Source organism: Phytophthora sojae, assembly GCF_000149755.1.
Source record: "Phytophthora sojae unplaced genomic scaffold PHYSOscaffold_3, whole genome shotgun sequence".
Lineage (NCBI taxonomy): Eukaryota > Oomycota > Peronosporomycetes > Peronosporales > Peronosporaceae > Phytophthora > Phytophthora sojae.
In genome coordinates, this window is record NW_009258117.1 from 300,234 (window position 1) to 325,825 (window position 25,592).

General features: G+C 58.5%; 9 protein-coding genes across 9 annotated transcripts; 3 read left to right on the forward strand and 6 right to left on the reverse strand.

Annotated features, from left to right (window-relative positions):
• Positions 1-749: 749 nt before the first annotated feature.
• PHYSODRAFT_488611 (hypothetical protein) lies at positions 750-7,661 on the forward strand (the record flags this gene model as incomplete). Its single annotated transcript, XM_009523581.1, has 1 exon — positions 750-7,661. The coding sequence occupies one exon, from the start codon at positions 750-752 to the stop codon at positions 7,659-7,661; it is 6,912 nt and encodes a 2,303-aa protein (XP_009521876.1).
• Positions 7,662-8,316: 655 nt separating this feature from the next.
• PHYSODRAFT_462684 (hypothetical protein) lies at positions 8,317-9,363 on the reverse strand (the record flags this gene model as incomplete). Its single annotated transcript, XM_009523582.1, has 2 exons — positions 8,317-8,804; positions 8,844-9,363. Coding segments are annotated over 2 exons (1,008 nt in total), but the record flags the coding sequence as incomplete, so codon positions are not given.
• A 927-nt stretch (positions 9,364-10,290) lies between these two features.
• Positions 10,291-12,579, reverse strand: PHYSODRAFT_312513 (hypothetical protein; the record flags this gene model as incomplete). The annotated part of the gene is made up of 6 exons (XM_009523583.1): positions 10,291-10,352; positions 10,467-10,515; positions 10,701-11,235; positions 11,311-11,562; positions 11,619-11,729; positions 11,807-12,579. 6 exons carry the CDS (start codon positions 12,577-12,579, stop codon positions 10,291-10,293), a joined length of 1,782 nt encoding a protein of 593 aa, XP_009521878.1.
• A 235-nt stretch (positions 12,580-12,814) lies between these two features.
• On the forward strand, positions 12,815-14,969 carry PHYSODRAFT_557026 (hypothetical protein; the record flags this gene model as incomplete). Its single annotated transcript, XM_009523584.1, has 4 exons — positions 12,815-12,915; positions 13,040-13,806; positions 13,880-14,081; positions 14,153-14,969. The coding sequence occupies 4 exons, from the start codon at positions 12,815-12,817 to the stop codon at positions 14,967-14,969; spliced, it is 1,887 nt and encodes a 628-aa protein (XP_009521879.1).
• A 142-nt stretch (positions 14,970-15,111) lies between these two features.
• Positions 15,112-17,400, reverse strand: PHYSODRAFT_312515 (hypothetical protein; the record flags this gene model as incomplete). Its single annotated transcript, XM_009523585.1, has 1 exon — positions 15,112-17,400. The coding sequence occupies one exon, from the start codon at positions 17,398-17,400 to the stop codon at positions 15,112-15,114; it is 2,289 nt and encodes a 762-aa protein (XP_009521880.1).
• Positions 17,401-17,757: 357 nt separating this feature from the next.
• PHYSODRAFT_494918 (hypothetical protein) lies at positions 17,758-19,914 on the reverse strand (the record flags this gene model as incomplete). Its single annotated transcript, XM_009523586.1, has 2 exons — positions 17,758-18,480; positions 18,562-19,914. 2 exons carry the CDS (start codon positions 19,912-19,914, stop codon positions 17,758-17,760), a joined length of 2,076 nt encoding a protein of 691 aa, XP_009521881.1.
• A 518-nt stretch (positions 19,915-20,432) lies between these two features.
• Positions 20,433-21,659, reverse strand: PHYSODRAFT_494608 (hypothetical protein; the record flags this gene model as incomplete). The annotated part of the gene is made up of 1 exon (XM_009523587.1): positions 20,433-21,659. The coding sequence occupies one exon, from the start codon at positions 21,657-21,659 to the stop codon at positions 20,433-20,435; it is 1,227 nt and encodes a 408-aa protein (XP_009521882.1).
• Positions 21,660-22,459: 800 nt separating this feature from the next.
• On the reverse strand, positions 22,460-22,883 carry PHYSODRAFT_247002 (hypothetical protein; the record flags this gene model as incomplete). Its single annotated transcript, XM_009523588.1, has 3 exons — positions 22,460-22,645; positions 22,726-22,805; positions 22,847-22,883. 3 exons carry the CDS (start codon positions 22,881-22,883, stop codon positions 22,460-22,462), a joined length of 303 nt encoding a protein of 100 aa, XP_009521883.1.
• Positions 22,884-23,308: 425 nt separating this feature from the next.
• PHYSODRAFT_557028 (hypothetical protein) lies at positions 23,309-25,546 on the forward strand (the record flags this gene model as incomplete). The annotated part of the gene is made up of 1 exon (XM_009523589.1): positions 23,309-25,546. The coding sequence occupies one exon, from the start codon at positions 23,309-23,311 to the stop codon at positions 25,544-25,546; it is 2,238 nt and encodes a 745-aa protein (XP_009521884.1).
• Between the last annotated feature and the right edge of the window lie 46 nt (positions 25,547-25,592).

Consider the following 25,592-nt stretch of genomic DNA (forward strand, 5'->3'; position numbering starts at 1 on the left):
CGGATGGCTCGATCATCACGGCAGTGGGATTTTCTCCGCACGCTCCCGAGTGGCGCCGCTGCAGCAAAGGACTGAACATTGAGGGACGGTGCAGCAATCCCTCGTGCCGAGCTTACCGCTGTATGGTCATCGACAGGAAGAGATTTCAGCTGTTCAACCTCATTCGAGATGATGATATCCGCTGCCCACTTTGCAGTGTCCACGTGACGCCTGTTACCTGCGGGTTGTACGACTGTTACTGGCGATACGAAGGCGTGAAGGCGAACTCGCGTGTATCTGTCAGCTCGGTGTCGACAAGGCGCTGGGAGGATACGGCAGTTTGGACACGACAGTCGAGCTGAGCACTTGCTCACTGTCCGCTGGCAGTCTCTGGATCAGTCAAGAGGCTGTCGAGTGGCTTTTGACGGCCAATCAAGTACGCGAAAGACTTCGAAGAGCGTGACCTGACACTGCTGAAGCTGCAGGGGCTGACCGATGCCCCGTACCTGCAGCCAGTCGACACGCTGCAATGCGCGTGATTCACAAGCAACAGATCATTTTTCTGGTCCCGAGTTCTTTTTTGGTCCACCTCCAAGTCTTAAATTGGTCTACCCAAATCAAACAAAATTGGTCTGTCCCCCAAAAAAAACTGCTGAAGCAAAAAAAAGACCCACCCAAAAAATAGTCCTCTCCGTTTTGTGTGCGCCACACCCCTCGCTACTGCTGTGCGGGTGGATCGTAGGCTCAAGCAAGGCTCAAGGCTCAAGACCATGGCGGAGGAGGTGGCGCGCTCGCGGCAGTATGCGTACCAGCAGAACTCCAACCTGGTGCTGCAGGCGGACAGCGAGTCGCGGCGGCGGCCCGACGAGCCCACGGGCGAGGTGGAGTCTCTGGCGGGCAAGATCAGCTACCGCATGGGCGACCGCGCGCAGAAGGCCACGCCGCAGAGCAGCCGCAAGCGCCACGCCGCGGGCGACAAGGACGGCGACCATACAAAGTCCAAGAGGAAGAAGAAGCGGCGCGAGGACGACGCGGACGGCGGCGTGCTCTTCACGGCCGCCGGGGGCCTGGCCGCCGCCAAGAGTAATATTCTAAAGGAGAGTTCGGCCTTCGAGGCGGCCGCGTACCGGCCCAAGAGCGCCGCCAGCCAGGACGCGTACGAGCAGATCCTGGGCGTCGTGGCGCAGCAGCTGGGCGCGCAGCCGGGCGAGATCCTGGCGGGCGCGGCCGAGGAGGTGCTGGCCATCCTCAAGAGCGACGCGTACCGGGACGACGAGAAGCACAAGGAGGTGCAGAAGCTGCTCAAGGCCATCCCAGCGCACACTTTCAGCCAGCTGGTGGCCGCGGGCAAAAGGATCACGGACTTTTCCCCCGAGAATGGGGACAAGAAGGCGGCGGACGACGAGCACAAGGCCGAGGACAGCGACGCTGAGGTGGACAAGGAGATGGGCGTGGCCGTGGTCTTTGACGAGGAAGATGAAGAGGAAGAGTCCGATCTGGATGAAGTGAGGGACGAAGAGGAGGATGACGACGAAGAAGAAGAGGAGGGCGGACAGAACGCCTCGGCCGGACGCGGAGCCATGAAGATGAAGGACGGATACGAGGACGAAGACGACGCCGACGCCAAGTACCGACTGGACGTGCACGCCATCGACGCCTTCTGGCTGCAGCGCGAGCTGTCCAAGTTCTACAAGGACGCCGAGATCAGCGCCAAGCTGGCGGAGGACGTGCTGAGCATCCTGAAGGAGGCCGGCAGCGACCTCAGCGCGTGCGAGAACAGGCTGGTGCTGCTGCTGGACTACGACAAGTTCGACTTCATCAAGCTGCTGCTCGAGAACCGAGCCAAGGTGCTCTACTGCACGCGGCTCAAGCAGGCGCAGAACGACGACGAGCGCCGCAGCATCGAAGAGGAGATGGTCGCGGACGAGACGCTGGATGACGGCGAAGGCAAGACCATCCTGGACCAGTTGCGCTCGACGGCGTCCGCCGACTCGTGGATGCAGGACCGTATCGGCGCCATGGAGACCACGTCCCGCGCGGAGGCGAATAAGCTCCGCAAGCTGCAGCAAAAGTCGGGAGGACAGCGCGGGCAGACTCTTGGCGATGAATCGGACGATGACGTCGACATGGAGGACACCAACATGGAGGCTGTCAAGGCCGAAGGGGAAGGTGCGCCCAAGAAGAAGCCTCAGCATTACGTCGATGTCGAGTCGCTCGCTTTCCAGGAGGGTGGTCACCTGATGAGCAACCGCGAGTGCCGCCTCCCTGAGGGCACCTGGCGTGCGCAGAAGAAGGGCTATGAAGAGGTTCACGTCCCAGCCGTTCGCACGAAGATGGCTGTTGTTGAAGAGAAGGCACGCATCAAGATCTCGACGCTGCCGAAGTGGGCGCAGGGCGCGTTCAAGAACATGGAGTCGCTAAACCGCGTGCAGTCCAAGATGTTCCCCGCTGCATTTGAGACGAGTGAGAACCTGCTGCTGTGTGCACCCACGGGTGCTGGTAAGACGAACGTCGCAATGTTGACGATTTTGCACGAGGTGATGAAGGCTCGTGACCCGGAGACCGGGGAAATCGATCTCAACTCGTTTAAGATTGTGTACGTGGCTCCGATGAAGGCTCTGGTGCAAGAAGTGGTGCTGAACCTATCGGCCAGATTGTCCAGTGCGTACGGCATTCAAGTGCGTGAGCTGTCAGGTGACCAGAACTTGTCTCGGGAGCAGTTGTTTAACACACAGATCATTGTCACGACGCCCGAGAAGTGGGATATTATCACGCGAAAGTCTGGAGATGACCGCACCTACACGCAGCTCGTGCGCCTGGTGATCATTGATGAGATTCACTTGCTTCACGACACACGTGGTCCAGTGCTGGAAGCCCTCGTCGCGCGTACCATCAGAAACGTCGAAGCGACTCAGCAAATGGTGCGATTGGTGGGTCTTTCGGCCACCTTGCCAAACTACGAAGATGTGGCGGCGTTCCTTCGTGTAGACCCCGCGCAGGGACTGTTCTACTTCGACTCCAGTTACCGTCCGGTGCCGTTGCAGCAGCAGTACATTGGTATCATGGAGAAGAAGGCGGTCAAGCGCTTTGCGTTGATGAACGAGATCTGTTACGAAAAGGTGATGGAGCAGGCTGAGCTGGACAACCAGGTGCTGATTTTCGTGCACTCGCGAAAGGAGACTGCGTCGACTGCGCAGGCGTTGCGGGACCTGTTTGTGGAAAACGATACTCTTGCTCGATTGATCCGGCCGAACTCTGCCTCGAGCGAGGTGCTTCTGCAAGAGGCCGAGAAAATCGAACGCAATGACGATTTGAAGGATCTGCTTCCCTACGGTTTCGGTATTCACCACGCTGGTATGAAGCGCCAAGACCGTACACTTGTGGAAAATGCGTTTGCCGATGGACATCTGAAGGTGTTGGTCAGCACGTCGACGCTTGCGTGGGGTGTCAATTTGCCGGCTCACACGGTGATTATCAAGGGCACCCAGATCTACAACGCTGAGAAGGGCGACTGGTGCGAGCTGAGTCCGCTCGATATTCTGCAAATGTTGGGTCGTGCTGGTCGTGTGCAGTTCGACACGCAGGGTGAAGGCATCATCATTACGCAGCACTCGCAGTTGACTTACTACTTGTCGCTGATGAACCAGCAGCTTCCGGTGGAATCGCAGCTGATGGGGAAGCTGGCTGACAACCTGAACGCAGAAATTGTGGTGGGTAGCGTGCAGAACGTGGCTCAAGCGGCGACGTGGCTGGGCTATACGTATTTATTCATCCGTATGCTGCGCAACCCTACGTTGTACGGTATCTCCATCGCCGACCGCAAGGCCGATCCGACGTTGCTGCAGTACCGCACTGACTTGGTGCACTCGGCTGCGACACTGCTAGCGAAGCACAACTTGATTAAGTACGAGCGCCGCTCAGGATTGTTCCAGGTGACTGCTCTGGGTCGTGTGGCTAGTCACTACTACATTGCGCACGATTCGATTAGCACGTACAATGAGTACTTGAAGCCGCACATGTCCGACATCGAGATTTTGCGGCTATTCTCGCTCTCGAACGAGTTCAAGTACGTGATCGTTCGCTCTGAGGAGAAGCTAGAGCTTGTGAAGCTGCTGGAGCGTGTGCCTGTACCGGTGAAGGAGTCGTTGGTGTCCACTGCTCCGGGCAGTGTTGCTGCTGGAAGCGGCTCTGCAAAGGTGAACGTGTTACTGCAAGCTTACATTTCTCGCCTCAAGCTGGATGGCTTTGCACTGTTGGCAGACATGGCACACATTCACCAGTCGGCAGCGCGTATTTTCCGAGCGCTGTTCGAGATCTGTTTGACCCGCGGCTGGGCCTCACTGGCTGAGCGAATGCTTAGCTTCTGCAAGATGGTGGACAAGCGTATGTGGCTTTCTCACTCGCCTCTCCGTCAATTTGCCCCGGGAATCTCGGAGACGATTCTGAAGCGCATCGAAAAGAAGGACATTTCTTGGGATAAGTACAACGACCTGGAGCCTGCGGACCTCGGCCAGCTGATCAACAACCCGCAGTATGGCAAGCAGCTCTACAAAATGATCCACCAGTTCCCGAAGCTTGAGCTCTCGGCTCATGTGCAGCCGATCACCCGCTCTATGCTGAAGGTGGACCTGGTCGTGACCCCTGACTTCGAGTTCACGCGGGAAGTTCACGGTAATGCTGAGGGCTTTTGGGTGTTTGTGGAGGACGTTGACGGGGAGACTATCCTGCACCACGAGTGGCTGTTGATTAAGCGCCGCTTTGCCTCCCAAGAGACCTATCTGAGCTTCACGATGCCGCTGTTCGAGCCTTTGGCACCGCTGTACTACATCAAGGTTATCTCGGACAAGTGGATCCACTGTGAGAGCTCGCTGCCAGTGTCGTTCCACAAGCTTATCTTGCCTCAGAAGAATTCTCCACCGACCGAACTGTTGGACCTTCAACCCCTGTTCGTCAACAACATCCTGCTGAAGCTTGTGGGCGGCAAAAAGAAAACCGCCGAGTCTGTTCTCAAGTCACTGTCGAACGCCCGCCAGGTGCCAAACCCATGGCGGTTCAAGCGGTTCAACCCCATTCAGACGCAAGTTCTTCCACGTTTGCTGGAGTCTGAGAGCAACCTGTTCATTGGTTCGCCCCCTGGAAGCGGCAAGGGCGTGCTGACAGAACTTGCCATCATGAAGACGTTGCTTGCATTGGGCCAGCCTGACCCTAAAAGTGATGAGTTTGGCGAGCACTTGCTTGTGTATCTAACTCCGAAGGAGTCTAGCTGCCATGAAAAGTACGACGACTGGAATGCCAAGTTCGGCGAGGAAAGCTTTTGGCGCCAGAATGTCGTCGAGCTCACTGGTGACTCGACCGCAGACTTGCGGTTGCTTGCAAGCGCAAACATCTTGATTGCCACGCCGACGCAATGGGATGTGCTTTCTCGACGATGGAAGCAGCGCAAACGCATTCAGAACGTCAGTCTGCTGCTTTTGGACGAGGCTCACTTCGTGGGTGGCGGTGAATACGGCCCCACGATTGAGGTTGTGATGTCGAGGATGCGATTCATTGCCGCTGACATGGACAAGAAGAAGAAGGCGGCTGGTGAGCGTGGTGGCCGGATGCGAATTCTAGCTATGAGCAACTCCATTGCGAACGCGCGTGACGTCGGCGAGTGGCTCGGCGCAAGCGCGTCGGAAGGCATCTTCAACTTCCACCCGAATGTCCGTCCGCAGCCGCTGGAGATTCGCGTGCAGGGCTTTGAGATCAACGACTTCTCATCCCGCATGCTGGCGATGGCCAAACCTTTGTACAATACTCTCGCAAACCAAGCGGAAAAGAAACCCGTTGTCGTGTTCGTGCCGTCGGCCAAGCAGGCCCAGCTGAGTGCGATCGATTTGATCACCTTCGCGTTGGCTGAGAACGACCCGCAGAAATTCGTATCCCACTCTGCGAAGGACAAGGTGGATCTCCCTCTGGAAGATGCTGCGTTGCTACACACCATGGAGAACGGCGTAGGCTACTGCACGGATACCATGGCTTCGCGGAATCGTGAGTACGTCATGCACCGTTTTGCAACGGGCAAGATTCAGGTGTTGATCGTTCCTCAGTCGATGGCGTGGGAGCTGCGCAGCGCGCAGATTAATGCGTTCATGGTGGTGATTATGGGAACTCAGTTCTACGACGGCCGGGAGCACCGCTATGTGGACTATCAACTGGCCGACGTGTTCCAGATGACCAAGTTCGCCAACCACGCCGCGTCTCCGGCTGTGAAGTGCGTTCTCTTCTGCCACGCGTCCAAGAAAAAGTTTTACGCGAAGTTCTTGTACGACCCGCTTCCGGTGGAGTCTCAGCTCGAACACTTCTTGAGTGACCACATTAACGCTGAGATCGTTACCAAGACCATTGAGAGCAAGCAGGACGCCGTGGATTACCTCACGTGGACCTTTATGTACCGCCGATTCATGAAGAACCCCAACTACTACAACTTGCAGGGCGCTACCAACGTCCACCTTTCGGACCACTTGTCGGAGCTTGTGGAAACGACGGTTAACGCACTGGAGGAGTCACGTTGTATCCAGGTTGTTGAAGAAGAGGAAGACGACGAGAATGAAGGCGAGGAGCGTCTTGTGCCGCTGAACCTGGGCATGATCGCCGCGTACTACTACATCAAGTACACGACGATCGAGCTGTTCGCATGCAGTTTGAAGGCAGACTCAAAGGTGCGCGCGCTTCTCACGATCCTGTCGTCTGCTACCGAGTTCAGCGACCTGCCGAGCCGCTACGGTGAGGACAAGAAGCTGGAGGGGCTGGCGAAGCACCTGAAGTTCCCGGTGGCTGCTGGAGGCGACTACGGACAGGCACACGTCAAGACGAACGTGCTGCTGCAGGCTCACTTCAGCAAGCAGCACGACCGTCTCAGCCCAGCGCTTCGCCAGGACCTGGACTTCATTCTGCGCCACGCCGTGCGACTTCTCCACGCTATGGTGGACGTGATCAGTTCCAACGGATGGCTCAAGCCCGCTCTGGCGGCCATGGACCTCGCGCAGATGGTTGTGCAGGCTCAGTGGAGCAGCGACTCACCGCTGCTGCAGATCCCGTTCTTCACTCGGGATATGCTCAAGAAGTTAGGCGAGATGGAGTTGGAAGAGGAGGTGGAGACACCGGTGGATATCCTGAGTATGGAGGACGACGCCCGTGGCAAGCTGCTGCCTCTGGACACGCAGAAGATGTCGGCCGTGGCCAAGTTCTGTAACGCGTACCCGGATGTGACAGTGCAGACGAAGGTGCAGCAAGATGGCAAGAACCTCCCGCAGGGCTCGGCTGTGAGCGTCAAGGTGCAGCTCGAGCGCGAGGGTGCCGACGATGAGGACGAAGAGGAGGAAGAGCAGGACGAGTCCAAGGAGCTGGGGCTCGTGAACGCGTGCCACTACCCCGTCAAGAAGGCCGAGAACTGGTGGGTGGTGCTTGGCGACTCCAAAAAGAACACGCTGCTGAGCATCAAGCGCGTGCCGTTCGCGAGTGCGCGGGCGAACGTGGCGCTGCAGTTCGCCGCTCCGGACGAGATCGGCTCGCACACTTTCCAGCTCTACGTGATCTGCGATGGCTACGCTGGTTGCGATCTCGAGAACGAGGTCAAGATTTCTGTTGTCCAGGGAGAAGACACAGACGAAGAGGAGGAAGAGGACGATGACGACGAGTAGTCTACCTCATGGGCACGCATACACTCCAAGGTAAAGGATCAACCAAAACATAAACATTCATTTTATATCTGCCAATTTGTAGTTTGCTGTTCATCTAGGGCGCTGGTGCTGAGACTGGAGGGAGCGGTGGAGTGGCCATGTCAGGTTCCTCTTCTTCTGTCTCGCTGGCCGCCGTCTTCTGCTTGGGGAGATGCGGGGCTCGGAAAGTCCCAGCACGAGACTTGAGCTTCGCTGAGGCGGCGTTGATCATCCCAGCGGCCTTGAACACTCCCGCACGCAGTTGCTGTTGACGGGAAGGCTGCCGCTGCTGCTCGGAGGAGATGGCCATGTCGTACGCGCTGGCGGCACTGATGAGGCTCGTAGAGGAGGCTTCGTCCGAGAAGATGCTTGGCTCCCGATGGATTCCGGCCGGCGCGCTCTTGATCTCCTCGAAGGCTGGGCTATCCAGGAAGCTCTCGTCGCTCATGACGGTGGACGAGGTCGAGCCGGAGCGCAGCAAGTGCAGACCGCTGCCCAGCTTGCTCTTGGCCTCCTGCAGCCGCTTGGTCATCATGGCCGGACTCACACTCCTCACGTTCATGCTCAGTCGGTGGCTAGACAGACTCACGCTCGTGTTTCTTGCTCGTCGCCACTGACCGGCACCGAATGGCTCTGTCTCGGACGCGCGGCGGTGGTGCAGCTCTGGTGTGTAGCCCTCGTCGTCACTGGAGAAGTCTCCGTCGTCCTCGTCATCCACGCTCTGGTTCCGCGACCGAGACAGCGAGCGCGTGCGTGCCCTGAATGTAGCAAGGGACAGCGCCGTCGGCATCCCGGCAGAGCCCGCCCCTGAGCACGTGCGAGCCTTCTGCCGCCTCCAGCGAGCCATCGTGGGCACGCGAGGCAGCAGACTCGGTCGAAGCGCCGACGCCGCGTTGCTCTGTCCATCGCTATCGCTGTCGCTGATGACCCCTCCTACTGTTTCTGACCTGTCAATGCCTTGCTCCTCCTCTTCCACTGCAGACTCTGGCGGCCGGTACGTCGCGAACGGATTTGCTGATGCGCTGGTCGCTGGGGATGCCACTGACAAGACGCTGTTCTTGTCGGGGGCCCAGCACGTCTCCGGGTCGAACGGCTGAACGTCCTCTTCCTCCTCCTCCTCTTCTTCTTTGTCCTGCTCCCCCTGAATACCCTGACGATCGCAACTCTCCTCCGTAGCCTTGACCTGGTCGTTTGAAGGCTCCAGCTCCGGCTCAAAGAACCTCAGCTGACGGACGGGGGACGAGATCGACACCCGCGTCAACGGAGACAGCACGGGCGTCAGTGAGGCCTGTGGAGAGCCCGTATCGGAGCAGGGAGAGATGAGGCTCCACTGCAGTCCAGCAGCGTCTCGTTCCCCTGCATCGCCGACCTGAATGGGGAGCGGCTCCGGCAGCGTCAGCTTCATCGTCGGCGGCGTCTCGCTCTCGTCCTGCTCGTCGTCGTCGCTGTAGCCGTCGCTCGTGGCGTCCCACGAGAGGCGCTCGACCAGGTCCAGCGTCATGACGCCTGCGGTCTGCACGACGGGGGACCGGACCGAGAACAAGTCGTCGCCGTCGTCCTGCGAGCCCTCGAGCCCGTGGTCTCCGTCCAGACTGCCGAAAAGTGCGTCCTCCTCCGCGTCCTCGTAGCCGCCGTCCCCCCAGAACTCGCGGTCCTCGTCCTCTCTTCCGGCACAGAACGCCATGACTTGGTGTGTACTCTCTCCCCAATTGACTCTGTGCTGATCTCTGCTCTGCTCTGCTCTGCTCGGCTCGGCGCTCGGCGGGGGAAGGGCGAATGGAATGGCTTCCCCTGCTTTGGCCCGGCCGCGGAGAGGCCGATGGCGGGGCCAGTTGGGAAAACCGCCCCGTCGATGTCTCACCCCCTGACTGCGCGGCCTGTTGCTGTTGCGATGGCCACCTGCCACTTGCCTCGGGCCGACAGGTGACTCGGGGACTTGTTCAGCGGCCGAGTGTCTCGACCTGAGCTGAGACCTGCGGCACCTGCTCGTGGACGGCGGCCAGCTTGAGGATGCGACCCCGTGACTCACGATTGGGGCGTGTGTGGACACCTCCAGTGCCAATGTGGACGGTGCTGGCAGTGTGAGCTGTTGAGCTGTTGCCTGCAGCTTCTCGGCCGCCGCGTCGTCCGCTAGAAAACGTGCAAGATTTGCCTCCGTCGCGCCGTCGAGGCGATCGAGCGACGTCCGAGCAGCGCTCGACCAACGAGACTTCAGGGAGTGTGTACGGCTCGAAACAAACTGGCAGACAAGTCGTCACACGCGTTCGCTATGGTGTAATTGACGTTGAGCACCTGCGCACCGAGAGCTCATTGCTTCCCCGAAAGCAAGAGAATGCAGAGCGTGCTTCCTCCAAAGCAGCCTGGGTGGAGCAATATGGCTACACGAAATGCTACCGCACCGGCCTGCTGCCAGCCGGTGAAAAGTTGGTATGGAAGTTCTGACACGCTGACGGCCACCTGGCAGAGTTTTGGGGGCCATGCGATGGCCGGCACCACCGCGTATCCAGCAGACTCTACGAGAGCCGCTTCAACCGGGTAATGCGCACGGATGCAGTCGAGGTGTTGTGCGTCTAAATAAATAAGCATGCAAAGGCTACAGAGTACACAAAGATCACTTTTCAGTCGGCACGTTGATCCCGATCTTCTTGAGCAGAGCCGCCGTTCCAGGAGTGGCTACATACCACGGCAGTCAACCACGAACAGAAAATGCAAGAGTTACCGTATTAGCCCTTTGAGCAACTCGTGGAGCCAGCACAAGTAGGGAGCAATACAAGCAAGCAAGCGTACCAGAGACTGGGATGTCAAAGGGCGAGTCCGGTCCACCTAGATCCAACCGCTTCGCACGACGTTGCCGCGTTGGTGTGGAGCAACCACCAGCACTATCCAAGGCCGATGGCTCGGTATCCTTAGATGGTCCGAACATTTGATCACGCTTGGCGATCTGCGAAATAAGTTGTGCAGCGCTTTGTCAGAGCTGATGAGGAACCAAAATCTACATACAGTACATTATTTGCTGCTCACCTCGAACTCCAAGCGGTCATTATCCAGCTTTACTGCTTGCTCCTGCAACAACCTCCGCTCCTTTTCAAGATTTTCTCGCAGCACAGTCAGCGCACTCTTCTGTTGCTCCACGTCCTCCTCGGCGTCTGCATCGGGGGAACTCCTGGTTCCAGCTGCGCGAGCAACACGCGCCTTCGGTCTATCGCGATTCATTTCAATCTTTTGGTTTCCACCACCAGCTCGTACATCGAATGCGGACGACGACAGCGAAGCTTGAAGTAGCTGATCTTGCTCGTTGATAATGGCGTGTGCGTCATCCAGCTTCTGCCGCAGTCGCTTGATCACCTCTTTGTCGCTGCGGGCCTCAGCCGATGGCAGTTCGTTGCGGATAACATGCTCGAGCTGCTTCAGCTTTTCGTCCAGAGCTGCCATGGACTCTGAGATATACTGTGGGATTCCTTCTTTTGTTGCCATATTGAACGGCGTTGGCGTGAAATCATCGATCGGGGCACTGGCCAACTTCTCCAGCTCCTCGGCATCGCCTTCCAGATTTTTCCTGCGAAAGCGCAAGGATCACACACGTTGTGAGCGCCGAAGTCCCGATAATGCTACGGCAAGATGATCAGCTTACTGAGCGAGAAAGAGCTGCACCGCTTTCTTGTACTGCGACGTCAGCGATTCCAAGTGATGCTGCAGCACATCGTAACTCTTCGCCAGCGCTTCGTTGTCAAAGAGCAACTCGGCCTTCTTCCGCTCGAGGTTGTCCATAATCTGCTTCGTCAGCTTGCTCTCCTTTGACTGGTTGGTTGTTGCCACCTGCTTCCGCTCTCGAGGCCCATTCAACGTCTTCGCTATCGCCATACCCTGGGCAACACAAGCTCTTCTGTCAACAAAAACTCCTGACACTTAAAGCATTGATATACACGTAGCCATACCCGCTTCTCCTTCGCAGCGCGTGCAACCGCATCCTGCAGACTCTTCTTCAGACGCGCGTAGTCGACATCTTTCCTCCTCAGCTGCGCCTTGTACGCCGTCTCCACACCTTGCAGTCTGCAGTCCCGACAGGAAAAACATCAGCTCAAAAGGACAAATAACTTTAACAAATGAACGCAGCAGCACTGTCCCACCTCGCGCAGTTGACCTCGAGCGCCTTCTTCTCCGTCTGCAGCGTCTTCCTCTCGCCCAGCAGCGCCTGCTCCTTGGCCTTGAACACGTTCTCCTTCTGCGCGCTGTTCTGCTTGAGCGTCTCGAGGTCCGCCGTCAGCGTCTGCACGATCTGGTTCCTCCTCTCCAGCAGCTTCTCCGTCCTGCCCAAGCTCTCGCTCAGCCGGTTCTGGTGCTCCAGCTCCCGGTCGCGCACGTAGAGCAGGTAGCTCACGAGGTCCAGCAGCTCGCGCACGCCCGTCTCCGCCTCCTGCTGCTGTTCCGACTGCTGGTTGCTGTCCGCCTGCAGCAGCGCGCAGAGCTTGCCCAGCTCCAGCGAGCAGACGCGGTCCACGTCGTCCTGCACGCGCTGCTGCTGGGCCAGGAACCGGCGCGTGCCGTTGGCGTTGCCGCTGTCGGCGGCGCTGCCGGAGAGCGCCACCACGTGCTGCAGCTGCTCGTTCAGGTATCGCTGCGTATCTTCCAGCGTCTGATTCCTCGGTAGTCGCCACGGACTTGATGCCGCAATCGCCGAAGTGGCTGCAGTTGCCGTTGACGTCATCCGCATTAAGTCGCCGAGAGCGTTGTCTGTTCTACCCGGGGTAGAGTCCGGGAACACGTCGTTCTCCTTGCGCTCGCCGTCGCTGGGAGGGTCCTCCGCGCGCGCGCGCTTCGGCCGGTGGAAGCTGGAGCTGAAGTCCATCGCGTAGCCGCTCACGAGCTCCTCGCGCGCCCTGCCGCGTCGCGCGCCGTCCATACTGCGAGCGAGCCTTCCGGGTGAACCTTTGCTGACGACGTCTGGAGACCTAAATCCAATACTGTTTAGCAGAAATTGAATTCATTTCAATTAATTTTATATCTTGTTTTGTTAAATTGTGTATGCCACACCACAGCTGTAATATGCCATGTTTCCTTCAAATCAACGTGGGGCTGCGCACGAATGGCTCCGGGCCAGTTGTGGCCATTTGCTAATTGACACCCACAGAGCAGCGATGGAGAAGGAGATGGAGGCGTTCGTGCAGCAGCACCAGGCGCAGCTGGTGGCGGCGCAAGTGCCCGAGCGACTGTGGCCCGTGGCCTACTACAAGCTCAAGTAGGGACTCCGTACAAGTAATTGCATGTGTAGTGTAGTCAGCCAGCCAGTAGCTAGATAGATAGAGGTATCAATTAGGTGACGATGCTCCAAGTTGCTGACTGAAGACTGGGTGACGACGCAGGCACGAGGTGTTTGACGCCGGCAACTACTTCTTCCTGGCTCGTGACGAGGACGGAGACCTGCACGCCGTTGTGCGCGACGACGTGGACCTCTCGCCCGTGCAGCCCGACGCCGATGAAGCGCTCTTCCTGGTGGACCACGCCTGGACCTTCGCGGCGGACAAGGCACACGAGCAGCTGGAGGCCGTGCCGCCGCTCCTGGAGCGAATGGAGAACCTCATGCAGCTCGAGGCCGGCGATCTCTCCAAGGAAGACCGCGTGGCTGCCGTGGCCGACCGCGTCTGGCGCTACACCAACACGTACCGCCTTGGCAACGTCAAGCCCGAGGACGCGTCGACGATCTGGTACGTCATGGACGAGGTCGGATCTGCCATCGAGCACGGAGACGAGCCCAACGTGCGCATGGCTCCGTTCTACTTCGGCGAGTCGCAGTGCGCGTTCTCGCTCGTGTGGACGGTGCAGCCCATTGAAGGCGGCGACTTCCTCGCTCGCGACTATTTCCCGGAGTACGCGGCGGACGCAGCAATGCACAAGGCGCTGCTGGCTGCGCTGTTCTACGAGCCTGGCAAGGCTGACAGCCCGTACCTCGAAGAGCTGCAGGAGATCGTCGCTGTGCGCAAGAACCAGTACACGCTGGAGAGCGCTCGTGCGAAGTTCCACGCCATCGTCAGCCGTGACTCGGAGACGCTCCCGGACCCGGCTACGACGGTCTCGTCCCCGCCACTCTCCACCATTGTGGCGGGCTCGGAGCAGCTTCGCGTGTGTTCCGGTGAGTGCCATACAATCGCGTGTGTGTATGTTCACCGTCTTACGTGTTGTGTATGATATGTTTCGGCCGGCAGACCTCCAGTTGGTGCACGACAACTTGACCCACCCGCGCTTTACTCTCGTGGACAACGAAGAGGAGGCGCAGGTTGTCTGGTCCACCCGACACCTCAAGGACTTCCCGAAGTACGCCAACAACGAGAACGTGCAGATCATCAACCAGTTCCCGAACGAGAAGGTCCTCACGTGCAAGGACCTGCTCTACGAAATGTGCAAGCTGTACGTTGGAATTACCGTCTACCTATTGATTTACTTGGTAGGATCCTCTAACATGTATTCGCTTTATACAGGCACAATGACGGCGTGCAGCCTGAGTGGCTCGCTGAGACGTACAACATGACGAGCGAGTTCCCCGAGCTCATTTCCGAGTTCATTAGCCGTGACCTCGCTGCTCACGCGAATGGCGATGACGACGATGAGGCCAACCACTGGATCTGCAAGCCCTGGAACATGGCGCGCTCGATCGACACGTGCATCGCGCAGAACGCGCCCCACCTCGCGCGCCTTACCGAAACGGGACCCAAGATCGCGTGCAAGTACATCCACCGCCCTCTGCTCATTGACCAGCGCAAGTTCGACATCCGTTTCCTGGTGATGGTCAAGTTGACGGAGCCCCTGGAGCTGTACCTGAGCGGCGTCTACTGGCTCCGCATCGCCAACAAGGAGTTCACCATGGACAACTTCCAGGACTTTGAGAAGCACTTCACCGTCATGAATTACACGGACTTTGCCGTGCGTATCATGGACAACGCGGAGTTTGTCGAGCGCTTCGACAACGAGTACCCGAGCGAGGACTGGTCCATGGTGTACGCCGAGATCTGCTCCTCCATCAAGAAGCTCTTCGAGTTCGCCACGGCGCAGCCTCCTCCGCTTGGCCTCGGCCGCTGCACCAAGTCCCGTGCGCTTTACGGAGTGGACGTTATGCTGGCGTGGGAAGACGACGAGGAGACTGGCGAGGAGCGTCTGCGTCCGGTGATCCTGGAGGCCAACTTCCAGCCGGACTGCACGCGCGCCTGCAAGTACTTCCCACAGTTCTACAACGACCTCATGAATGTCCTCGTGCTTGATCGCCCGGAGGACACGGTGCACGGAGCCACCCGCCTTTAATCCAATGAATGAAGTACAGCGAGATCTCTATTCGTGATCTCGAAAGCTTTTACAGCTGTAGCATGTTCAATCGATGTAGCTTATTTGTTTGAGATCGTTAAATGGCGACAAGAGATAACCAAAGCATCCAAGAGCAGATCTGCTAATGCTTGATGGGCTTCTTCTTCAGAATCTCCTCGATAGGGTTCGTTGCCGGAGCACCGTCATCGTTGTTCACGTAGGCCATGAGGTTGAACAGCAGATCCTCCTCGGGAGACTTCCCGTCGCTCGTGCCTCCGTACTCCACCGGGATGTTCTCGACTGGAATACGCTCAGACAGCGCCTCGAAGATCTTCTTCTTGCCACGAACAATGATCACCTTCTCCCGAGTGACGTCGTCCACCATGCCCTTCACGGTGTTCCAGATCACGCTGAACCAGGACGGCACGTTGACGACGAAGATGTAGGCACAGCGCTCCGGGTAGTGCTTGCCCGACACGGAGGCAGCCTTGCGGACGTACTCGACCGCCTCGCCAGCAAAGTCCGAGAAGCCGATTCCATCCACATCCAACACCGAAATGCCCTTGCGGTTGTCGTCTTGCTCGATCACCTGCCACAGGAACTCCGTGATCATGAGGTAGTTGTGCATCAGATCGTCCAGTGTAAGTCCCGCGCTCTTGAGTGCCTTCAGGTTAATCTTGCCCGGCTTCTCGTAGTACACAGGCTCGCCATTCTTGCCGCGCTTGTGGTAGTAGTGCGGGTAGTTCTCCTTGATGATCTTGAAGTGCGGGCTGGGTTCCTCAAGCAGCCGATCCACGCCTTCCTCGCGCCGCCACTCCGTTGTCTCGTTATATCGCTCCAGCGCTTTAGCCTCGTCGCCCTTTTCGGCGAGGATAAAGCGCATGGGGACGGACCCAGTAGCGTCTAATGCGGTGACCGAGTGTCCCGACGTGGAGCCACTGGCAGGCTTTGTAGCTTGAGCCGATCCTGGGCGGCTAACGCTTCCGTTGGCGTTGCTGGGTTTTGGTGCGTTGGCGTCGAAGCGGTACTCCGTCACGATGAGCTTCAACGTACCGCTGGCTGAAACATTTGAGTAATCCGTGTCGTCAATCTCGGGCTCGAAAGCTGGCGGCTGGAAGAGAGCCGAGAACGGGTGATCGACCTTCACAGCCACGTAGAAGGCTGGCAGCATCACCAACACCAGGACGACAAGTTCCCGACGCAAGCCATCCTCCATCGTGTTGAGAGCGCCCCAGAGGTGATGCGTGAGCACGGCGTAAAACAGCGCGAAAAGGGGCACGGGCACCATACGCAGCAGATCCGATACCCGGTAGAAGACGGCCATGCCGCGCTTGACCTGCGGCACCCGAGGGTGCTTTGCATTCTTTGCGGCAAGCTTCCCGATCATCTTGCGGGGCGCGACGCCAATGAGCCGCACCACCAGAACTCCTGGGCCGTTTCGCAGCGGCAGCTCAAACACCGACTCGGGCTCTTCCCCGTCAGGCCCAGGCAGTTTGGCGTGCGCCATCATCTTCTGCTGCAGCAGCGCTCCAGGCAGCACTGCCTCCGTCCCGTTGGACAGCTGGAAGAAGATCTCCGCCTGCTGAATGCCGCTCGTCTTGGCGCCCGCGGCCCCGTTGGCCCTCCTGGCCGTGCTCTCCAGCAGCCCCAGGGGCAGCGCGATCTTCTGTCCGTAGTTGTAGGGCGTGATGAGCTTGTTGAGCATCGAGATCTGCTCGATCTTGGGCTTGGCCGGCCAGATCGCGAACCGGAGCTCGGTGCCCTTGCCGTCGCAGCAAATGTATCCGCCGGCAATGTGGCTCGTGGGCTTCTTGAAGTTGCTGAGCCGCTTGTTGAACATCTGCGAGTGGCGGTTGGACTCCACCACTGTGATGGCCACGTTCGAGTCGCCGAAGCACACGGGCCCGGCCTCCGTCTCGACGCTCTCCGACATGGACACGCTGCCCGACGCGCTCAGCACGGAGGCGGACGCCGAGGCCGTGAGCTTCTCCCTGTCCTTGTCCTTGTCTTTATCCTTGTCCTTCTTGCTGCTCTTGGTCACGCCCACGCCCGCCGGCACCTTGGTGAAGCACACGAACATCTCGCCGGGCACGCCGCGTGGCCGCGGGCCCACGTAGCCCGTGATGCCGCCCGTCTTGTTGTTCCAGACCAGGCCGTGCTGGTTCACGAGCACCAGGGGCTCCCCGTACTGCACCTGGTCCCCGTGGGCGCGCTGGCCCGTCGGGTGCAGCACCAGGAACTCGTCCTCCGTGAAGTGCTGCTGCAGCTTGGGGCCCAGCGGCGGCACGCAGCTCAGGATGCCGTGGCGCCCGTTCTTCTCGTAGTAGCCGATGGCCAGCTCCGACGGGCTCGCGGCCGCCGCCTCCGCGTAGGTGGAGCGGGTGGCCAGCAGCACCTTCTGGCCGTAGCGCAGCACGTGAGCGTCGCCCATGGCCGTCGTCGTCGGCGCCGGAGACTGAGATGTCGGAATGAGGGAGCAGTAACTCGACTTTGGCCCCGACGTGGCGACGTTTTTAGGCTGGATAAGGCTGCCACGTTTCATTGGTTAAAAGAAGTGAGACTTGAAGTTGGTAAGGAGTAGTGATTGGACGAAAACTCGTAGAAGGATAGAAACGGGACAGAATCGTGCTAAGTGCGCGTACTTAGCGCCTCTGACGTGCTCGTGCTCGTGACGTTGTTGCTGCTTGGTGCCGTCGACGAACTCGTGACCCCAAGGGAAGGCACGAATGTATCTGTGCGACCGAATTGACGGGAGCAATGAAGCTCGGCAGTTTATTGGCACGTGTCTCTAGAAGGAGAACTCAGCCGACTTCTTCCTGGCAGGCTCAGGCTCGGCGGCGAAAGTGCCTTTACTCTTCTGCTGCTTGTCTGCCGCTGCCTGTTCCTGCTCTTCGTCCTCTTCGTCGTCATCGATGTCCTCGTCTTCGTCGTACGTGGCGCGAGAACGGCCGGCGCTGCTGTTGTCGTTGTCGCCGTCCTCTTCCTCCTGCAAGTCCAGGTCCTCTTCATCCTCGTCTTCTGCGCTCTTGTCAGCCTCTGCACCCGCTGAGAGCTTCTCGACGTTGGATGCCGCCGCGTTCCGCTCTTGGATAAGCGATCGTTCGAACGCCAGCTCCTCGTCCTCTTCTTCTTCTTCCTCCGCAGCAGCTTCCGCCCTTTTCCTAGCCGACGCCGCGCCTGCGGTGGATTTTTGCTTGCTGCTGGACGAACGCCTAGCGCCAGCAAGCTCCTCGGCGTAATCGCTGAGTGCCTGCTTCTTGAGTGCATCGAGTCGCTTGCGCCTTGTCTCGAGCTCGGCCTTGGAGCGGCCAACCATCGCCGCGATGCGTAACCGGATGATCTCGCGCAGCGGCAGGAACATCTGAGTCGGATACCACCCACCCAGCAGCGACGGCGTGGTCTGCCTTGTGAACTGAGCCGTCCACTCCCGCACCTCCTCATCGTCGATCTCCTCGAGCTGGAAGAGTACGTTAGCGCTCGTCAACTGCACGCCGAAGATTTCAAACACCTTCTCGCCGCTTCCCCCTGTGGATTGAGCCGTAGTCGAATCACTGGTAGCTCCATTCGCATTATCTGCGCTGTCACCACTCACGTGAGCATCTTCGTTTTCTCTCTCCTCCTGCTCGTCTTCAGAGTCCCATTCATTCCCTGAATTCGCCGATGATGCGGTGGGGCTTGCTCGAGGGGGCTGCGAGCCTGATGCCGGCGTTGCAGACGGATTGCCCGGCATATTGGGCTCCACAAGATACGAGCGCCGCGTTTCACCCCGAGTAAACCGCTCCTTCCGACGACGCTTACTCGCTTGAGCGTTCTCGAGAGCTGACGTCTGTGTCACCTTGACAATCCTCGGCCCCTTGACAGGTCCACCTTCTCCATTCGCATTGCCTGAGCTGGCGCCTACAAATTTCTTGATACGCTTCCTGCTGGCATGCGTCACCTTCGAATGCACAAGTTCGCGATTATTTCGCAGTTCCACGACTTGGTATTGCGAGGCGGTCTCTGATACTTCAGGTAATCGCGGGTCGTAGCCCATTTTGATCCACGAACCTCGCCATGGACCATCGACAAACACGTAGCAAAGTTTGCGCAGCAGTCGCCTTGCTGCTCGGCGCTCAATTGCGTCCAGCCCGTCGAACAGCTTGGACCGAAGCCACACTGGCTTCTGCTTCAGCTTGTTCTGCAAGACTTCCATGACGTGAGCATCAACACCGTTATCATCCACTCCAACCGATCTTCGTCGCACTACAGGCTGCTCAGGCTTCGGTCCGGCGGGGGCTGGAGTATCATCATGGAAGTTCAGATACGTCATGGTACTCGACGGTTTCTTCGCTGCTGTCGTGGGCTGGTAGCCCGATCTCTGCCGGAACTCGTACTTCAGCGGCAAGTCCACCTTGGAGAACACCTCGGGAATCAGCTCCAACTGCGTTTCATTCTCCACCGCCAGATACGGCCGCAAGCAGTCTTGCAGTTCTCTCTGTTTCACGGACGGTCTCGACAACGGACCGTTCTCCACCACTGCACTATTCATCACCGCCGTCTCCACTGCGTCCGTCGCATTCGCCACCACCGTAAGCGCATCTTTCTCGGGCTTCAACGTCGGGTAGAACGACCGAGACGTGAAGTACTGGAAGTCGGCCATGCCTTCGCACACATACTTCTCCTTGACGAGCCCCACCACCTCTGCCTTAATCCTCGAACCATCGGCTGCAATTGCCTCCGTCTCGTCATTGTTCTCCTCCTTCTTCTCCTCAGCCACTGTTGCTGCCCGCTTCCTCTTACTGCGCTTCACCCTCAGCAGCACCATCTGCGTCTTCGTCAGGTCAGCGAACAGCGGCTTGCATGACGGCTCGTTGGGCCGCAGCTTCACTGGCAGAAATTGGCTCTTGGTCTCGTGCGTCTGCTGCAGATTCTGCAGCCCGTTCACCGTCTCCAGCACTTTGTTCATGTCGGAGCCGTAGACCGGCAGCTCCAGCCCCACTAGCGGCCGAACGCCTTCGCCGCGCAGATTGAGCTCATGGCTGATGGTGCCTGGACGTCTTGGCTCTATGGGGGTCGAAGCGGGGTGGCTGGCGCGCTCTGTGGGCGTTGGATCAGGCGCCGGAGAAGTGTCCACAGCGGGCTGCTCGTCCGCCATAGCTTTTGGCGGTTGAAAAATAACCTTTTGCGGTTTTCAATTAAATTTTGTAATATTTTGCTTAGAATTGTATTTTTATGATAAAAGCACGTAAATAAAAAATCGTAAATAAAATAACACACGCATAAATAACACGTAAATAAATTATATACGTACACATGTGGTACACACGGTATTACGACTATCGAAACACACTAGCTATGGGAAATCGCCACTAAGTACACTACGAAGCCTTGGTTGAACACGCTGCAGCTCGACGACCGGCGAAGGAAACGGATCCGCTTCCGGTGCGACGAGTTAAACAGCTGGGAGGATGCCGACGGCCGCGCCTAAAAGTCCTGGAACTCGTCCGCCCGAGTGACTGGACAAGGGCAGTCGTCGCGTCGAAGGCGCTTGACAAGGTCGCCCGATTGCAGCATGAGGGAGACCACGGGCGCGTTCGTGAAGTCGTCGTCGAAGTTGTCGGTGCAATCGCAGCCGCGGCAAACTGGCACGATGGGTGGGGTCACCTGGCGCTGCATCAGCTCGTCCCAGTTCAGCGACATCTTGAAGAATGGGTGCTCCATAGCCTGCGCGGCAGTGAGACGGCTCGCGGGGTTGACGCACAGCAAGCCCTTGAGCAGCGACAACGCGTGACCCGAAAGATAGGGCGGGTACCAGACGCGTCCCTGCTGGATTATCCGGAAAAGGCGCTGCATGTCGTCGCATTGGAACGGGGGCGTGCCGGTGAGGAGCTCGAAGATGAAGCAGCCAAAGGACCACATGTCCGTCTCCATGCCATGACCGGCCTTCTTGACCATCTCGGGCGACAGGTACTCGGGGGAGCCGCAGAAGGAGTAGGTGCGTTGTCCCGGACTCATGTCCTGCTTGGCGAAGCCGAAGTCGGCAAGTTTCACGTGACCTTGAGCGTCCAGCAGCACGTTTTCGGGCTTGAGGTCGCGGTACACTACGCCGTTGGCGTGCAGCTCGCTGAGCGCCGCCAGCACCTCGGCTGCATAGAACCGGGTGGTGTTCTCATTGAACTTCTGGGAGAATTGCTGCTGCAGGTGGAAGAAGAGCTCGCCGCCCTGGCAGTACTCGAGCACAAAGTTAAGGTCGCGGTCGGTCTGGAAGGCCGTGTAGAGCTTGACGATGAACGGGTGGCCACCAAGTTTCTCCAGCACCTTCTTCTCCGTGAGCGTGTGCACCACCTGCTTGCGCTGCAGCAGCTTGCTCTTGTCCAGCGTCTTGACCACGTACATGCTCTGGGTTTCGCTGTGTCTGGCCAGCGCCACTTGACGCGCGAAGGTGCCGCGGCCAATGACCTTGAGCAGCTTGAGGTCGTGCGGGTCGATGGCGGCGACGGCTTCGCTCTTGGGGCTTACAGAGCCGCTAACGACTGTGGGGCGGGCGTTTGATTGCTTGGGGGTCTGCAGGTCGTCAGCAGATACCTCGGGCACCTCGTCCAGCAGCCGAGTGGGGGACAGCGGGCGCTTCTTGGTGCCGGCGAATGGCTCGGTCGTCTGCACGGTCAGCTCGGCGCCGGGGAGCGACGCGGGGGGCAGCACCGCCGCCATGGTGCACTGGTTAGGAGGAAATTGTGACGGGGCGAGCTCGCGGCCGCTTGTATTGTCTCCGCTCTCTTCAGCTTCAGCTCGGCTTGCGCTCTGCTGGTCCGAAGCTGTTGTGCTGTGGGCAAATTCATGTGGCGCTTGACTGTCTATTGAGCCCCAGCTCTTTCTATGGAGTGCGAACCCACACGTCTTTCCCGCGGTACCTACGGTTTCGATCACCATTGGCTGCGAGAAGGTTTACTCAAGCCAAGTGTGTCAGATTCTCTTTTTTTGGACATTTGAAGCAGCCAATGGAAGTGCGAGGATAGCGCGCGAGCTAGCACGAGTGGTCGAAAATACGCGCTCTATGCAGCGGAAGGGCCATACTGGAGACAAGACGTTTGCGAATACCGGTGCTCTGGGTCTACCATTGGTGGAAAATGCGTGACAGGCGCGAGCGAAACGTCACGTTGAAGTTGTCGTCTGTGTGGCAAACACCAGCACTGCCAGCCAGCCGATGATCGGTGCAGACCAGCCCTCTGCTGCGAGCGACGCGAGGCCACTGGTTACCTCCGGCGTAGCCTACGTCGCGTAGGCTAGGAGAACATCCAAAGCTTTCTTTCCTGCTTTTGGTTTCTGCCACTGACGAGCGGTCGTGGCGTGTGGTGGATCTCCGCACCGTTTCTCCGATGCGCTTCAACGTGAAACGGCCAACGGATCGATGCATCCGTCAACTCCGGCAATACATGTACAAATCGCATGGGGTGAGTTGCAGGTGTATTGCAGGTGTATTGGTGCCTTAGGTAGCCGCTGTCGGCCACAAACTACAGCCCGACGACGTTGCCGTTGCTGGCCCAGCTCTTGACCGAGATGTCCTCAAGGTAGATGCTCACGCGCGCGGGCGGCACCTGGAGCTGCTCGGCCACGGTCTCCGTCAGCGCCGCCACCGTCTTCGGGTTGCGCTCGTCCTCGAGTCGACCAATGCTGCGCAGGTGTACGAGCGCCATGGGCTGTCGCGATGGGTAAGCAGAGCCATTAGAACAAACCCCAAAAAACGACCCGTGCCGAGGTATCAAGGCTGCAAACTCACCGCTTGACTCTTCTGGACCGACATCAACAGTCCCAGCTGCAGTTGCACGAGCACGTGCGGAGCGGGGCGGCCGACACGGTCTTGGTGATGGCGGCGATCGCAGCATTGGCGTCCACGTTACCACTCGCCACGTTACTGGAGATGACCATGCACGGCATGGCAACTAGGTCGGTCGATGAAGGGAAGGACGGAGAGTTTACTTGATGCTGCAGATTGAAAAGTGAACTCGACACCTCCAAGCTCCATGAAAGTCACGGCGTTTACGTATGGCCGAATGTGCTTGCGCAGCTTGACGCCAATGTTCACGAGTAGCGGTCCTACACACGTATTCAACCAAAGCAACGCTTCTGCACCTTCACCAGGAGAAGCACCTTGTACATGTACACGTAATGTCCAGGCAAGAGCATTACGTCCACCACTGTCCTCAAAGTCAATGGTCACTCAAATTGACATGGGATCTACGTCAGATCCATACATTATCTATCTACGGGACACCTCACCCAATATACGGTCTTTCACAATAACCTTGAAGGAAAATCCTCGCCATACTCAGTTTCAGTCAAGAATTCGTCGCCCTTGCAGCATGCTGGCCCGCTCGACGTCCCGCCCGCTGAGCGCGCGCAAGGGCCTGCGCAACGACCTGGGCTCCAACAACTGCTTCCTCAACGTGATCATCCAGAGCCTGTGGCACGTGCGCAGCTGCCGCGTGCTCATTTCCATGGGCGACCACGCCGTGCACCACCGCTGCGGCGGGAAGCCCACGAACGCCGGCGCGCTCGCGGCCGCGCCGTGCCTGCTCTGCGAGCTGGAGCAGATTTTCGTCATGTACCAGTTCGCGGAGCAGCCGGTGCTGGACGTGGACCGCGTGCGCCTGGCGCTGGGCGACACGTTCGCGCTGGGCGCCATGAACGACGCCACGGAGACGCTCGAGGCCATTCTGGACGCGCTGCACTACGACACGTTCAACCGCATGCTGCAGCTGCGGCGGCGCGGCTCAGGGACGGCTATTGGCGGCATCCACAAGGTGGAGGAGATGTCCGAGTCGCTGCGGCAGGACGCGTCCGCCATCATCTGCGAGCCGCAGTGCGTGGCGCACCGCCTCTTCCAGATGAACCTCATGGAGCTCAAGGTCTGCGCGTCCTGCGGCCACACGGCCGAGCCGGTCATGAACACGGACTTCCTGTATCGAGTGTACGCCCAGGAGCTGCTCAACAGTGCGCGCGCGGGGGCGGAGAAGAGCACCTTGACGCTGGAGGAGGTGCTGAGGCTGGAGGCGCAGTCGCAGGACGTGGCCGGGACCTGCGACTCCTGTGAGCAGGGAGGACAGCGAGCTCTGAGTCGGTGGATCTTGACGCTGCCCATGGTCTTCTCCATCAGCATTATCTGGTCCAGCAGCCACGTGGACAAGACGGACATCAAGGACTGGATGGAGCTCTTGTCCTCGCAGAGTCAGGCCGTAACCGATGAGAAGGAGTCGCAGCAGGCGCTGGATCTGGGACGGATCTTCCGTCTGGACAATTCGGCCGAGGTGTCGTCAGTGTACTCGTTCCGGGGGATGGTGTGCTACTACGGACGGCACTATGTGGGGTTCTTCGCCAGTCGGAGTCTGGACGAGGATGGCGTGGAACGTGAAAGGTGGTTTCTGTTCGATGACACGCGTGTGAAGCTTGTCGGGGCCTGGGCGGATGTTCGACTGCGTATCGAGCGAGGAGGTTACCAGCCCACGCTGCTGTTCTACGAGCGCAACGGAATTAAACATGAAAATCTCGAGAAGATTGCCACGGAAATTCACAAGTGGTGGGAGGCAACAGCGGAGGACCCGGACGACGGCAAGAAAGACGAGGTGATCGAGAAGAAACCCGCGGAAAACGGGGTTAAGAAGGGCTTTGGAGCACCGCACGAAGTGGAACTTGGTGGCGGACTGGAGGACGAACTGCTAGCGAAGATGGAGCGAAGCGTTCGCATCACGCAGGAAAACCCGTTGCCTCCGTTGATCCCGACTGCCCCCAAGAAGATACCGACAAGTCCGATCTCGTTGCCCCCGCGACCGCCTCAGTCCATGCCAGCTCGAAACGGATCGCACGAGAGAAAAGGTTGGCGCGACGAGGAGGATATCCATCTGCACATGGCGCATCAAACGGCGCAAGACACGCTATCGCGACTCAATGGCATTTTGTCCAAGGACAAGGCTCCTGTCAGTGCCCCTGTGGATGGTCGAGCTGTACTACGACTGGCGATGTCTCAGTCAATGCGCCGCTCCGTTCGGCTACGTGACTACTCTGTTCACCGTCCTGCTGAAAAGCAACTCGATGTAAATCCCGACAAGATTTTTGAAGACGAATCGCCAACGATTGAGGAAGAGCAGAGTTCTGCCACAACTGGAACCTTGCCAAAATCTGATGAAGAGCCAGCAGCAGAAGCTTCTCAAGCTCCGCTGAAGGTGTATGATGTGCGCCTCAATGCATCGGATGGAGGCATCGGCTTACAACTGGAGGAAAAGGCAAGTAATAACTCGTCGGCGTCGACAGAAGAAACAAGGAAAATATTCACGGTTTCTGGATTCGAGGTGAACGGTGCGGGGGCCAAACTGCCAGCTGAAGCTAGTGGTGCGATCCGTGTGGGCGACGTTCTCGTGGGGATCAACGGCCACATCCTTGAGAACGAGGAGCTGGTGCATGTGCTGGAAATGCTGCTGATGTCGCCTAATCCGGTACAGCTAAAGTTCCATCGTTTCCAGTCGTGGGCGTGTCCTCGCTGCACGCTAATTAACAAATCGGAAGACTCCTCGTGTGCAGTTTGTGGCCACGCACCTGCACTGTAGAGCTCATAGCGATGCTATTGAACAAATGCTTCTCGACTTGATATCG